This window comes from Bidens hawaiensis, unplaced genomic scaffold (genome assembly GCF_021521415.1).
Source record: "Bidens hawaiensis isolate Kalapana, Puna unplaced genomic scaffold, B.hawaiensis_p1.1 tig00048722_1, whole genome shotgun sequence".
Lineage (NCBI taxonomy): Eukaryota > Viridiplantae > Streptophyta > Magnoliopsida > Asterales > Asteraceae > Bidens > Bidens hawaiensis.
In genome coordinates, this window is record NW_027498714.1 from 6229 (window position 1) to 21716 (window position 15488).

General features: G+C 38.6%; 2 protein-coding genes across 2 annotated transcripts; both read left to right on the forward strand.

The window, feature by feature from the left end:
• The first annotated feature begins 11946 nt into the window (after nucleotides 1–11946).
• Nucleotides 11947–13158, forward strand: LOC143597627 (uncharacterized). The gene is made up of 2 exons (XM_077076073.1): nucleotides 11947–12532; nucleotides 12914–13158. Exons 1-2 carry the CDS (start codon nucleotides 11947–11949, stop codon nucleotides 13156–13158), a joined length of 831 nt encoding a protein of 276 aa, XP_076932188.1.
• A 284-nt stretch (nucleotides 13159–13442) lies between these two features.
• On the forward strand, nucleotides 13443–14526 carry LOC143597628 (uncharacterized; the record flags this gene model as incomplete). Its single annotated transcript, XM_077076074.1, has 2 exons — nucleotides 13443–14078; nucleotides 14395–14526. Coding segments are annotated over exons 1-2 (768 nt in total), but the record flags the coding sequence as incomplete, so codon positions are not given.
• Between the last annotated feature and the right edge of the window lie 962 nt (nucleotides 14527–15488).

Below are 15488 nucleotides of genomic sequence, written 5' to 3' on the forward strand. Positions count from 1 at the left end.
GTTGTGGAAAAATATGAGCTATATGTTACAGTGTCAAGTTCACACTGTTGAGATGGTTTTAGTGGATGAAGAGGTAATTTAATGTGTATTGGTTAGACACATATTTTTAATGCTTGCTACTTAAATATTAACGTCTTGTATTTTTATGTTTAAATGATAGGGAAACAAGATGCTGGGTAGCATCATTAACGAACATTGGCACAATTTTAAAAGCTTGATTGAACTCAACTCTACTATCTTAATTACTAAGGCCTCTTTTGCTGAAAATCGTGCTGCCAACAAGTTTATGGGGAATCCTAAAAAAGTATCTTTTAATCATGAAACTAACATTGTTGGAGTTAGTGATTTCTTGGGAGAACCGTATGGCTTTACTTTTGCAAGTTTTGAATATATGAACAACAATCTGTTTCCACCATTTCATATAGTTGGTTAGTAACTGAGTGAATTAATTTTACTTTCACTTTTTTTTTTCAGAAATTATATTTTAATCTATACTATTTATACATATATCACCTCATTTTTTATCTAAAAATTTATTTTAATCTAAACTATCTATACAGATATTATTAAATACATTACAAGCTCAGAAAAGCCCACTACTTTTCTAGGAAAAGGAGGGGAACCGACACCTAAAGTTATTGTCCACCTTGAAGATTTGAAGTTAGTTTTTTTTAATAATTATGTTACTTTTTTAATTAGCATTTTTTTTAATATTAAAATACATCTGAATTGCTATACAACCGTAATGCTATTAATGTCACGTTCTTTGGGGATTATGCTAATCAGATGACGGATTATATTTCAAATAATCCGGACAAAACAAACGTTGTAATTATCTTGCAATTTGGTAGATTCAAGTTTTGGGGAAGTAAGTTTTAAAATGTTGTTTACTAAGCACGTTTATTTTAAATTTTTTCAATCATTTTTTTATTATTTTATAACAAAAACATGTTAAACTTTTTTGTAGAAAAAACACGGGCTTCAAACAACTTTGTTTATTCAAAGCTTTTCATCGATGAAGACATTCAAGCCATAATATCATTTAAGCAAAGGTTTGTTATTACTTTATATGCTGTTAATGCATATTATGTTTAACTTTAATGTTTTCAATACATGTTATAACTTTATATTAATATAATACTACAACTGTTGTAATTATATATTTAGGCTGATTGAGCAAACAAGTGGACTAGCGGGTTCCAGTTAGAAATCTATTGGCGCATCTGTCAATTGCTCTCTTGAAGATGATTTCCTTATCAAGACTGAATTCAATAACATTGCAGAAGTCTATATGAAAACGATTTGCTGTTATTAGTATTAAACAGATTCAGTTGTATTTAAAAAGCTAATAGTACATATCACAATATCATTTGTCTATTCTTACAGGTTAGATCAGTCATCATTCTTGACACCATTAAGTATGTATCGCCAACCGACAGTGGTACTACTTATCTTGCAGCACATGTCCAAAGGGGTTTGAAAGAGCGATCAAAATGCAGCAATGATAAATGCAAAGATAAAAAGTTCTCTCCAATCAATAGGTATATAAATAAACATTTATCCAATTATGGTTTTGGTTATATTTTTTATATAACCTTTTTAAACCGATTTCGATGAATAATATATGCGAATATTCACCTAAATACCAGAAACCACTTTTGTTCAATTGTTTTAAAACTGTCTTTAAAATTATCATAGCATTGGAAGTCTTCTACCAGCAACAGGTTCTAAACCTCGCCCTTCAATATCCATTGATATATCCATATGGTGAAGATAATTACACAGTCGACATTCTTCACCGAGGTGTTGCTCAAGATTCAGAAGCCAAAAGAAAAAAAAACGACTATGAGAGAATTTTTTGCTTACCGAATTCAAGACAGAGTAAATGAGTTTTCTACGACTCTTAATTCAAGGAGGTTGTTTCAACAGCAATTAGTTGATGATTATACGATGATCGAAAGTGAACTGTAACACCCCGACCAAAGGCGGATTATACATCGGGGCGCCACATATTGCTTCATTACTCGCGACACTATTGGTGTCAATATTTATTAATACACATTTTATCGCGCACGCGCAGCGGGGAAAATAAAGAACATAAATCAAACATAAATCAATATATTATAAATTATAACATTCAAACAACATTAACTTGTCTTGATACATTTTAATTCTAGGTCCAAAAGTAAAAACGTCCTACGTGTCCACAAGCTCCAAAACAGCTACTGCAAACCTGAACATGTGTTAAAATAAACGTCAAACACTTGCGTGTTGGTGAGAAATCAAGTTTAATACAATACATAGGTAACAATAAATCTGCGCGCAACACGTGTATGTCTGGTGTTTAACAAGGGTGCAATCAGATTGTGATCAAGCCTAGATAGATCATAGCTCATAGTTCATAGTTCAATCCGTGCTCCCAATTGAGCACAAAAACGAGAAAACATCTGTGCAAGTGTAAACAAAGAAAACCGTAAACGATAGGTCTCCCGTGTTCATCTAATGGATCCATGAAAACTTCGGAATAGGCCGAACAAAGCGGTTAATGATACACACATACAAATAAACAGCCAAGTAAACGTCCTCAACACATGGGATACTGCGCGACTAAAGTTCATAAACAAGTTTAAGACTCTAAGTTTGTATGAACACATGAACATCCCAAAACATTTAAAAGCAAAAAGGGATTAGGTACGAGATTACTCACTTGATAAACGATGCGGTGTAAGATAAAGCAAGAACCAACTTTAAACAAGCACAAGTTAACCTATAAATAAGATTATTGTTTTAATGATTGGTTTTAAGTCTTGATTATGAGTTAGCATAATTAATAAGTAAATTATTATATATAATATATATATTACCGAAAAAGCAGGGCAGAACAGGGAGGAAGACGGAGGCAGAGAGGAAGACGGCAGAGAGAGCAAGGGGCAAGAGAACAGGAGAGATTAAGTGTTTTGTGTGTGTAGTGTTAGGAAAAATAATACTATTATTTATAGAGAAACCCTAGGAGACACAATCCCTAGAAAAAGGGGAAAAGATCTCAAAAAGTAAAAGATTCCAAAAGCAAAAGATATGGAAAGATATGGCAGCTGCAGGGGGCAAAGGAAAAGCTGACAGGGAACAGTAAAAAGCATGGGCGGGTCAGATAAAGGTACTGGTCAAGCATGGAAAAAGCAGATCTCAAAAGATAATGTCAGTCACTTTATCTGTCAACCAATGGGGTTGGTGCGCATGCTGCGCCGAAAGTAACTTTTCAGACATAAAGCAGATTAGGTCAACAGCTCAAAAGATAAGACAACACAAAAGCAAACGGCTAGATTTAAACAGAAGAAAACTCGAAGGATTCAGCGCGAGAAGGCTAAGGCGCGAAGGCAGACACAGAAGGTCAAGAGAGCGCGAGCGCGAAGGCAGACAGAACTATCCTTAACGCGTCGCGGAAAGAACTACATTTCTAAGCGCGCCGCGGGAAGAATCACATTTCTTAGCGCGCCGCGGGAGGAACTAAAATTCCTAGCGCGCCGCGGGAAGAACTATAATTCTTCGCGCGTCGAGGGATGAACTACGATTCTTAGCGCGCTGCGAGAAGAACTACAATCCTTAGCGCGTCGCGGGAAGAACTACCGTTCTTAGCGCGCTGCGAGAAGAATTACAATTCTTAGCGCGCTGCGAGAAGAGTTCGTCTCGCGTATCGCTGAAACAGGTGGTCTTCACGCAGGATTCCTTGTAAGGGGTCTGGCGCGTGGAGCTGCGCAGACAACCTTAGGCGGGAAGGAACAAAGGACAAGCACAGAGTTAGAAGAAAAAGAGGGAAACAAGGCGGAAAGAGAGAAGAGGGACGGGACGGCGGAAAGAAAGAGAGAGAAAGAGGCGGGAAGGAAAATATATATTATTATTAAAAGTAAAATATAAGTATAAATATTAAATCATAAAAGAGAGAGATCGGATCGGAGAAACGGGTACCTGGGTCGGGTCGGATCGGGTCAGATGTCACAGTCTCCCCTACTTTAAGAAATTTCGTCCCGAAATTTATCTCGAAGTAGGTTGCGCAGAGAACAGGTGCGGGTACTTGATCTTCATTTGATCTTCCCTTTCCCATGTAAACTCGGCTCCGCGCTTGGACTCCCAGCGAACTTTCACGATAGGGATACGACTGCGCTTGGTTTGCTTTACCTCGCGATCCATAATCTCAACAGGCTTCTCAACGAAATGCATAGTTTCATCAACTTGAACTTCATCAAGTGGAATGTGAAGGTTCTCGTCGGCTAAACACTTCTTGAGATTGGATACATGGAACGTTGGATGCACATTACTGAGCGCGGGCGGCAGGTCAAGTCTGTAGGCAACTTTTCCCACACGCGCGAGAATCTTGAATGGACCAACATAACGAGGAGCAAGCTTACCCTTCTTCCCAAAGCGGACAACACCTTTCCAAGGCGACACTTTGAGGAGAACAAGATCACTAACTTGAAATTCGAGAGGCTTTCGCCTACGATCTGCGTAACTCTTCTGTCGGCTTCTGGCAGTCAGCAGATGATCACGGATCTTGGCGATTTTATCGGTTGTCTCTTGAACAAGTTCGGGTCCTGTGATTTGAGCTTCTCCCACCTCGCTCCAACAAATCGGGGAGCGGCACTTACGACCGTAAAGTGCTTCAAATGGGGCCATACCAATACTGGAATGATAGCTGTTATTATAAGAGAACTCGATCAAAGGTAGGTGCGAATCCCAATTACCTCCAAAATCAAGAACACAAGATCGGAGCATATCCTCAAGAGTTTGAATAGTTCGCTCAGACTGACCGTCAGTCTGAGGATGATATGCCGTACTCATGTCCAAGCGAGTTCCTAGCGCAGATTGGAGAGATTTCCAAAAGCGAGATATAAAACGGCCATCGCGATCGGATATGATGCTCAAAGGAGTACCATGGCGGCAGACAATTTCCTTGACATAAAGCTGCGCGAGTTGCTCAACACGGTAGTTTTCACGAATGGGCAGGAAGTGAGCAGACTTAGTCAATCGATCCACTATTACCCAAATGCTATCATGTTTGCTTGCTGTCAAAGGTAACTTGGTAATAACGTCCATCGCTACACATTCCCATTTCCACGTAGGAATTTCTGGTTGTTCGAGCAAACCAGATGGGCGTTGGTGTTCAGCTTTCACTTTAGAACAAGTCAGACATTTAGCTACGAACACAGCAATATCCTTTTTCATACCGGGCCACCAATAAGTAATGCGCAAATCCTTGTACATCTTATCAGTGCCAGGATGAATAGAATACCGAGATTTGTGCGCTTCACTCAGGATATCAGCGCGAAGATTCTCATCAAAGGGAATCCAGATGCGATTGAGATAGCAGAGAATTCCACTCAGATTAGGCACAAAGAGTGCTTCCGCGCCACACGCTAGCTCGGCGCGAAGGTTACCATTACTGATGGATGCGCGCTGCGCGTCACGAATACGCAATTCAAGGTTGCTTTGAATCGGCGCGAAGTGAAGCTGGGTGCGCGGCAAGATACAGTTAAGTTGGCAGGGTTTTCGGCTGAGCGCATCGGCTACCACATTAGCCTTACCAGGATGATACCGGATCTCACAATCGTAATCGCTGATGAGTTCGTTCCATCGGCGTTGCCTCATGTTAAGTTCCTTTTGATCAAAGATATGCTGAAGGCTTTTATGGTCAGTGTAAAGGATACACTTAGTACCATAAAGGTAGTGTCTCCAGATCTTCAAGGCAAAAACAACTGCACCAAGCTCGAGGTCGTGAGTTGTATAATTCTTTTCATGAAACTTAAGTTGCCTTGATGCGTAAGCGATAACCTTGCCTCGTTGCATAAGAACACAACCGAGACCTTGGTTGGATGCATCGCAATACACGACAAAATCATCATTACCCTCAGGTAGCGCAAGAACAGGAGCTTCACACAACAAACGCTTGAGCGTTAGAAAGGCTTCTTCTTGCTTCGAGCCCCAAATATACGATTTACCTTTGTGCGTCAGAGCTGTTAAAGGCAAAGCGATCTTTGAGAAGTTCGAAATGAAACGCCGGTAATAACCAGCTAAGCCCAGAAAGGAACGGATCTCAGAAGGAGAGGATGGCGTAATCCAGTTCTTGATTGCTTCAATCTTGGATGGGTCGACATGAATACCCATCTTGTTTACAACATGACCAAGAAACTGTACTTCATCAGACCAGAATTCACACTTGGAAAGCTTAGCATAGAGTTGCTCGGTTCGAAGCTTTTGCAACACCAATCGGAGATGTTGCTCATGCTCGGCCTTGGTCTTAGAATACACCAGAACATCATCGATAAACACGATCACGAATTTATCCAAGAAAGGCCTACACACCCGATTCATTAGATCCATGAAAACGGCGGGTGCGTTGGTTAGACCGAAGGACATGACCAAGAATTCAAAATGGCCATAACGAGTTCGAAAAGCAGTCTTCGGAACATCTTCATCGCGGATGCGCAACTGGTGATAGCCAGAGCGGAGATCGATCTTGGAAAAACAAGAGGCACCTTGGAGTTGATCAAAGAGGTCGTCAATACGTGGTAAGGGATACCGGTTTTTAATGGTGAGTTTGTTCAACTCGCGGTAATCAATACACATGCGGAACGATCCATCTTTCTTTTTAACGAACAACACCGGAGCACCCCAGGGCGAAGAGCTAGGGCGAATGAATCCTTTAGCAGTCAACTCTTGGAGTTGGCTGGCCAATTCTTGCATCTCAGCGGGTGCAAGACGGTAAGGAGATTTAGCAACGGGGGAAGCACCAGGGACAAGATCAACACGAAACTCGACTTCACGAGCGGGAGGGATACCAGGAAGATCATCAGGAAAAACTTCAGGAAAATCACGCACAACAGGGATATCGCGAAGCTTCTTTCCTTCATCGGGTTTAACCACATGGGCTAGAAATGCAATACACTTCTTCCGCATGAGTCTTTGGGCTTCGGCGCAAGACATAAGTTTAAGACCACTGGAGGGTTTTTCGCCGTAGATATGAAGATCACCATTTTCTCGAGGAATGCGAATCAACTTCTTGGCGCAAATAACTTCGGCGCGATTCTTCGAGAGCCAGTCCATACCAATGATAACATCAAAGCTTCCAAGAGGCATAGGGATGAGGTCGATTAGAAAATCGTTTTCGTTAAGATTAAGCGTGCAATCTTTAATCACCGAGTTTATTAAAACAGTTTCACCATTAGCCAATTCAACTGAAAAATCTTCTTTTAAGTCATCGCGCGGTCGCGCAAGCTTCTGCTCGAAGGCGCGAGAGATAAAACTTCGATCGGCGCCAGTATCAAAAAGCATAGATGCATAAAATCCGTTAAGCAAAAATGTACCATTAACTACGTCGTTATTCGCTTGCGCTTGGTGCGCGGTTATGTTAAAAGCTCGGCCACGCGTCACTTGGTTCGAAATTTGGTTCACCGGATTCGCTTGAGTAATCTGAACTTGTAGCCTTGGGCACGCGTTCCGGAAATGACTTGGATCACCGCAGTTAAAGCACGATCTGGGTCGTGGGTTTTGGTAGGTTGGTTGTGGATTCTGCGGGTAGACTGGTGGTGTTGGCGCAATTGGATTGGCGGGAAGGACTCTACAGTTTTCAGCAGTGTGACCAGTAAGCTTAGCTCGTGGAAGCGCGTCGCGTATTCGCGCGCTTCTCCGCTGTACTGCTTAAGATTCCAAAATTCTTCCTCCAGGCGCTTAACTTCGTTGGGAGGGCAGAATTCTCGCGTCAAGAGATCCTTAAATTCCTCCCAGAGTATGCTGGAAGCAGCTTCTGCGCCACGCGCATGAGCTACTCCATTCCACCATGTAAGCGCTCTGGATTCCAGGACACTGGAAGCATATAGGGTTCGTCTGTCTGAGGGGCATTGGGTGTGGAGGAAAGTGTTTTCGATTTTCTCAAGCCACTGGAGCATCACGGTGGCTCCTTCAAGACCTGTGAACTTTGGAGGGTTACCCGCGTTAAAGGACTTAATGTTATAACTGGAGGTATTGTTTTGGCTCAAGGCTTGGGCTATTGCGGCGGCCATTTCCTGGGAACGTTGCTGTCTACGCATGCGCGAGGCTTCTCTTCTCTGAAATCGGCGAGATAGCGGAGGCATTCTATAAAAATTTTAATTTTAGTTAATATCTTGGTTTTAGCGCAAAGTTTTAATCTTATAAAGCTTGGTTTCACGGAGTTAGATGCTATCAAAAGTTAAAGTAAAATAAATGACTTTAAATGCAGACTTAATAAAGGTAACAAATTCGAATCAGAAATCGACAATTCATGTATCACCATGACTTTCCGAATTCCCAATTTAAAATATACGAGTAAACGAGTATTGGAGATTGACGATTCATGTATCACCATGACTTTCCAATCTTCAATATAAAATATACAAGAAAATGAGTATTGGAGGTTGACAATTCATGTATCACCATGACTTTTCAAGTCTCCAACCTCAGAACATAATCGTAAATGGAAATTGAAAATCAACTATTCATGTATCACCATGACTTTTCGGATTTTCAAATCCCACAAACGAATATGTAAGTAAAATCAATAAAAATCGAAATTCAACAAAAATCGAAATATCGCGAAATAAAACATAAAATCATATACTGCGCAAGCGCGAGCATATTCACAAATAACGAGTAATTAACAATAAGCGCGCAAACATGAGATTTCTCTCATGCGCGAGAAGGGACTCTTAGGTATTCTAGGCCGTTACGTCTAACCACCTATCCTAAAGTCAACGAGCTCTGATACCAATCTGTAACACCCCGACCAAAGGCGGATTATACATCGGGGCGCCACATATTGCTTCATTACTCGCGACACTATTGGTGTCAATATTTATTAATACACATTTTATCGCGCACGCGCAGCGGGGAAAATAAAGAACATAAATCAAACATAAATCAATATATTATAAATTATAACATTCAAACAACATTAACTTGTCTTGATACATTTTAATTCTAGGTCCAAAAGTAAAAACGTCCTACGTGTCCACAAGCTCCAAAACAGCTACTGCAAACCTGAACATGTGTTAAAATAAACGTCAAACACTTGCGTGTTGGTGAGAAATCAAGTTTAATACAATACATAGGTAACAATAAATCTGCGCGCAACACGTGTATGTCTGGTGTTTAACAAGGGTGCAATCAGATTGTGATCAAGCCTAGATAGATCATAGCTCATAGTTCATAGTTCAATCCGTGCTCCCAATTGAGCACAAAAACGAGAAAACATCTGTGCAAGTGTAAACAAAGAAAACCGTAAACGATAGGTCTCCCGTGTTCATCTAATGGATCCATGAAAACTTCGGAATAGGCCGAACAAAGCGGTTAATGATACACACATACAAATAAACAGCCAAGTAAACGTCCTCAACACATGGGATACTGCGCGACTAAAGTTCATAAACAAGTTTAAGACTCTAAGTTTGTATGAACACATGAACATCCCAAAACATTTAAAAGCAAAAAGGGATTAGGTACGAGATTACTCACTTGATAAACGATGCGGTGTAAGATAAAGCAAGAACCAACTTTAAACAAGCACAAGTTAACCTATAAATAAGATTATTGTTTTAATGATTGGTTTTAAGTCTTGATTATGAGTTAGCATAATTAATAAGTAAATTATTATATATAATATATATATTACCGAAAAAGCAGGGCAGAACAGGGAGGAAGACGGAGGCAGAGAGGAAGACGGCAGAGAGAGCAAGGGGCAAGAGAACAGGAGAGATTAAGTGTTTTGTGTGTGTAGTGTTAGGAAAAATAATACTATTATTTATAGAGAAACCCTAGGAGACACAATCCCTAGAAAAAGGGGAAAAGATCTCAAAAAGTAAAAGATTCCAAAAGCAAAAGATATGGAAAGATATGGCAGCTGCAGGGGGCAAAGGAAAAGCTGACAGGGAACAGTAAAAAGCATGGGCGGGTCAGATAAAGGTACTGGTCAAGCATGGAAAAAGCAGATCTCAAAAGATAATGTCAGTCACTTTATCTGTCAACCAATGGGGTTGGTGCGCATGCTGCGCCGAAAGTAACTTTTCAGACATAAAGCAGATTAGGTCAACAGCTCAAAAGATAAGACAACACAAAAGCAAACGGCTAGATTTAAACAGAAGAAAACTCGAAGGATTCAGCGCGAGAAGGCTAAGGCGCGAAGGCAGACACAGAAGGTCAAGAGAGCGCGAGCGCGAAGGCAGACAGAACTATCCTTAACGCGTCGCGGAAAGAACTACATTTCTAAGCGCGCCGCGGGAAGAATCACATTTCTTAGCGCGCCGCGGGAGGAACTAAAATTCCTAGCGCGCCGCGGGAAGAACTATAATTCTTCGCGCGTCGAGGGATGAACTACGATTCTTAGCGCGCTGCGAGAAGAACTACAATCCTTAGCGCGTCGCGGGAAGAACTACCGTTCTTAGCGCGCTGCGAGAAGAATTACAATTCTTAGCGCGCTGCGAGAAGAGTTCGTCTCGCGTATCGCTGAAACAGGTGGTCTTCACGCAGGATTCCTTGTAAGGGGTCTGGCGCGTGGAGCTGCGCAGACAACCTTAGGCGGGAAGGAACAAAGGACAAGCACAGAGTTAGAAGAAAAAGAGGGAAACAAGGCGGAAAGAGAGAAGAGGGACGGGACGGCGGAAAGAAAGAGAGAGAAAGAGGCGGGAAGGAAAATATATATTATTATTAAAAGTAAAATATAAGTATAAATATTAAATCATAAAAGAGAGAGATCGGATCGGAGAAACGGGTACCTGGGTCGGGTCGGATCGGGTCAGATGTCACATGAACGGCTCTATTACATTCGAAGAGAGCAGAAGGCTCTTAGATGTGAGACGTTTGAGAATTTAAGCAATATTAAAAACAAAGGAAATAAAGATGCTTCAAAAGTTGGACAACGTGTTATATTACCGTCATCTTTTACCGGTGGGGCTCGATACATGACGCAGAGCTATTTAGATGCCATGTCTCTATGTAAGTGGTTTGGATACCCTGATTTTTTCATAACTTTTACATGTAATCCAAATTGGCCCGAAGTTAAAAGGTTTCTTAAAGATACGACACTTAAGGGCGAAGACAAGCCTGATATATTATGCAGATTGTTTAAAATCAAGTTAGATGCATTGATTAAAGACTTGAAAGAAAAGGCATTGCTCGGAAAAGTTCAAGCAGATACGATATAGGTTTTTATTAAAATATTTTTATTGCCATTAATATATATATATATATATATAATGTTTTATTATGTTTATTTAACAGTAAGCATAATTAACGTTTCCTAAATTATATGTAGTTGTTTACATGGTGGAGTTCCAAAAAAGAGGGTTGCCTCATGCACATATATGCTTATTTATGCATCCCGACAACAAGGTTCCAACAGTTGAACATATTGACCCGCTTATTTCCATTGAGATTCTAGACAAGAGTCAAGACCCTGAACTGTATTCACTTGTAAGCGATTTTATGATCCATGGTCCATGTGGTGCTGAAAATATAAAATGTTCCTGTATGGTCAATAAGAAATGCTCAAAAAAATTTCCAAAGAAGTTCCGTGATGAAACTTGTGTTGACACAAAGGGTTTTCCTATATACAAAAGAAGAGATTCGGGAAACTTTGTTGTCAAGTCTGATGTTCACTTAGATAACCGAAGTGTTGTTCTGTATAACCATAAGCTTTTAAGAAAATATCAGGGACATATTAACGTGGAGTGGTGCAATCAAAGTGGATCAATTAAGTATTTATTTAAATATATTAACAAGGGTCCGGACAGAACAACTGTTTCTGTTGTACAAAATAGTAAAGAAGATGATTTAGATGAAGGAGTGGATGAAATAAAAGAGTACTATGATTGTAGATATCTTTCAACATGTGAAGCAGCCTGGAGGATTTTTTCATTTGATATTCATTATAGATAACCTTCAATTATGAGACTTCCGTTCCATCTTCCTGATAAGCAACAAGTTTTTTATGGTCCGGATGATGATGTTGAAGATATCCTTAAAAACCATTCAGTGGCTTCAACAATGTTCAAGTCTTGGATGGAGTGTAATCGAATTTATGATGAGGCAAAAGATCTTAATTATATTGAATTTCCCTCTAAATTTGTGTGGAAAAAACATGGAAAATATTGGGAACGAAGAAAAGTTGGGTTCTCCATTGGTAGAATTCATTCAGTGTCTCCAGCACTTGGTGAAGCGTATTTTCTAAGAATTATACTAAACAAAGTAAAAGGTCCAACATCATTTGAGGACATCTGCACTGTAAATGGTGTAGTATTCCCTACGTTTAGAGATGCATGCTATGAGCGTGGTCTATTAGATGATGATATGGAGTATATTGAAGCAATTAAAGAAGCAAGTAATTCTTGTTCCGGTGGTTATTTAAGAAATTTATTTGCCACGATGTTAACGTCTCACTGTCTATCTAGACCCGATTTTGTTTGGGAAAAAAGTGGGGAAATTTTGTCAGATGGTATTCTTTACAATCAGCAGCGTGCTTTAAATTCTACAGGTTAGTTAAGTTTATTAAACAATTTAATTTCTTTAGAATTTTATATAAAAGGATATATAGATAGATGTAACACTAAAGTTGTAATTTTCTGTTTTTCTTCTACAAATTTATCAATTACCGAAGATAAAATAAAGAACTTGACATTGTATGAGATTGAAAAGCTATTACTTCAGAATGGTTCGACACTAAGAAACTTTGAAACCATGCCTTTCTCTGATGATCATGCTGTATCTACCTCTAACAATCTTTTGATCAACAAAGAGCTTAATTATGAACCGCAAGATCTTCAAAACGAATTTTATATAAAAGGATATATAGATAGATGTAACACTAAAGTTGTAATTTTCTGTTTTTCTTCTACAAATTTATCAATTACCAAAGATAAAATAAAGAACTTGACATTGTATGAGATTGAAAAGCTATTACTTCATAATGGTTCGACACTAAGAAACTTTGAAACCATGCCTTTCCCTGATGATCATGCTGTATCTACCTCTAACAATCTTTTGATCAACAAAGAGCTTAATTATGAACCGCAAGATCTTCAAAACGAGTATGATAATCTTTTTGTTTCATTGACTGAAGAACAAAGGTGCATTTTCCTTGAAATCACAGAAGCAGTTTAAATAAATAAAGGAGGCGTTTTTTTTTTGTTTATGGCTATGGTGGAACTGGTAAAACGTTTCTATGGAAGACATTATCTGCAAGCATAAGATCCAAATGTCAGATTGTGTTAAATGTTGCTTCTAGTGGAATTGCATCTTTGTTATTGACAGGAGGTAGGACGGCACACTCTAGATTTCATATTCCGATAAACCTAAATGAAGACTCTTCATGTACTATAAAGCCAGGCACTGATGATGCCCAACTTGTAAGTGAAACCAAATTGATAATATGAGATGAGGTATCAATGGTTCATAAACATGTATTTGAAGTACTAGATAGGACTTTGAAAGACGTGCTAAAATGTAATACATTGCCGTTTGGTGGCAAAGTAATTGTTTTTGGAGGTGATTTCAAGCAAATTTTACCAGTTGTTCAAAACGGTAGCAGAAGTGACATATTTAATTCTTCTTTAAGTTCGTCTTACTTATGGTCAGAATGCAAAATCCTAAGACTAACTAAAAACATGAGGTTGCATGTATTAGGTGATCCCTCTAATATGGAACAAACTAAGTTATTTGCTCAATGGCTGTTGGATTTAGGTGAAGGAAAAGTTGGTGGAAACAATGACGGGGAAGCAAGTATTGTAATTCCTGATGATCTTCTCATTAAAGTTTCGTTGGATCTTGTTTCTGATCTTATTAACTTTGTCTACTCTTCTATTCTATCAAATTACAAGAAACCAAATTTCTTTGAAGACAGAGTACTACTTGCACCTACTAATGAAGTTGTTCAAGAGATCAATGATCGGTTGCTATCGATTTTTCCAGGTAATGAAAAGGAATATCTAAGTTCAGATAGTATATGCCAAGAGGAGTATCTTAATGAAAATTTTGATGAATCATTGTACTCGTCTGATATTCTAAACGGGCTAAATTATCTGGTTTGCCAAATCATAAATTGGTGCTAAAGGTTGGGGTTCTGGTTATGCTATTAAGAAATCTTGATCAAAAAGGAGGGTTATGTAATGGAACCAAACTTCAAGTAACGTCACTAGGAAATCGTGTTATAACAGCTAAAATTATATCTGAAAGTAACATTGGGGGCCGGTTTATATACATAGGACGTCACTCACACCTACTGACAAAAAAAATCCTTTTAAGTTTCAACGAAGACAATTTCCACTGGCCGTATGTTTCGCAATGACGATAAATAAGAGTCAAGGACAGTCGCTATCTAAAGTGGGTTTGTTTCTGAAGGAGCCAGTTTTTTCGCATGGTCAACTATACGTAGCATTATCTCGAGTAAAAAGTAGAGACGGGCTTAAACTGCTAATCTTTGACAAGAACGGTAATGTTACCAATACAACTACAAATGTGGTATACAAGGAGGTATTTAGAGAGTTGTGAAATCTATATTAAATTGAAGTTGCATTTATTGATTGTAATTCGACTTATATGTTGAATTTCTTTTGCATTTTATTTTATGGAACATTGTAGTTCATATGTTGGTATCCTATTTAAACTTACAAAGTTAAATATTTTGTTTACACTTAATTCATTACATAATCTGTCAAATTGTATAAATGAAATAATGTCAGCCTTGGATTGTAGGTGACAAAACAATACTTCATTTTGATGTTAATTCCAATACATTTACTGATTTGGGATTTTCAAATTCGTTGTGTATAATGAGGTTAATTTGTTTGGTCAACCCAATTTCAAGTAGTAGTGTTTATATCTTTTCTGGAGGATCAACATCATCACGTTCAAAACCCCAAATTCTTCATTCAAGGGAAGAAGAATTGTTTAGCCACCATGCATTTTGGTTTTGTTACAGATGATGATCATCCAATCGCTCTCGCATCCTTTCTCTCTATCCCCATTCAAATAACAACAAACTTCCTTTTCTTTTCTTTAACTTACCATTTAAACCCTCTAATTATTATTATTATTATTATTATTATTATTATTATTATTATTATAAAACATAGATCTTTCTTTTTCTTTCGCATATATATATAGAGAGAGATAGAGACATAACAATTGGATGAACGTTTTGGTTTTTCTGTTCCGGTGTGTGCATGGTGATCTGTAACACACGTTATGAGTAATGGTAAATGGCTAATCATGTAATGTTTTAATTATTTTATCAATTTTTTTAAATATTCTTCAAATTCAAATTTATTTTCTCCGACCCGTGTACCACACGGGTCACTAACCTAGTCAACCTATATATTAAAGCAACATAATTTTTCCACTCCATTTTTACAATTTTTACTTCATGAATGATAAAATGAAAAATATGTTGTTGATGGGAACTAAACTCAATACCTTACTTTTAAAATATTTAT

What these genes read in the sequence shown, in the direction of transcription:
- LOC143597627 (XM_077076073.1), top strand. Translation starts at nt 11,947, where the DNA reads ATGAGACTTCCGTTCCATCTTCCTGATAAGCAACAAGTTTTTTATGGT. An exon ending in GCGTGCTTTAAATTCTACAG is followed by an intron (nt 12,533 to 12,913) that starts GTTAGTTAAGTT and finishes CAATTACCAAAG; the next exon opens with ATAAAATAAAGAACTTGACA.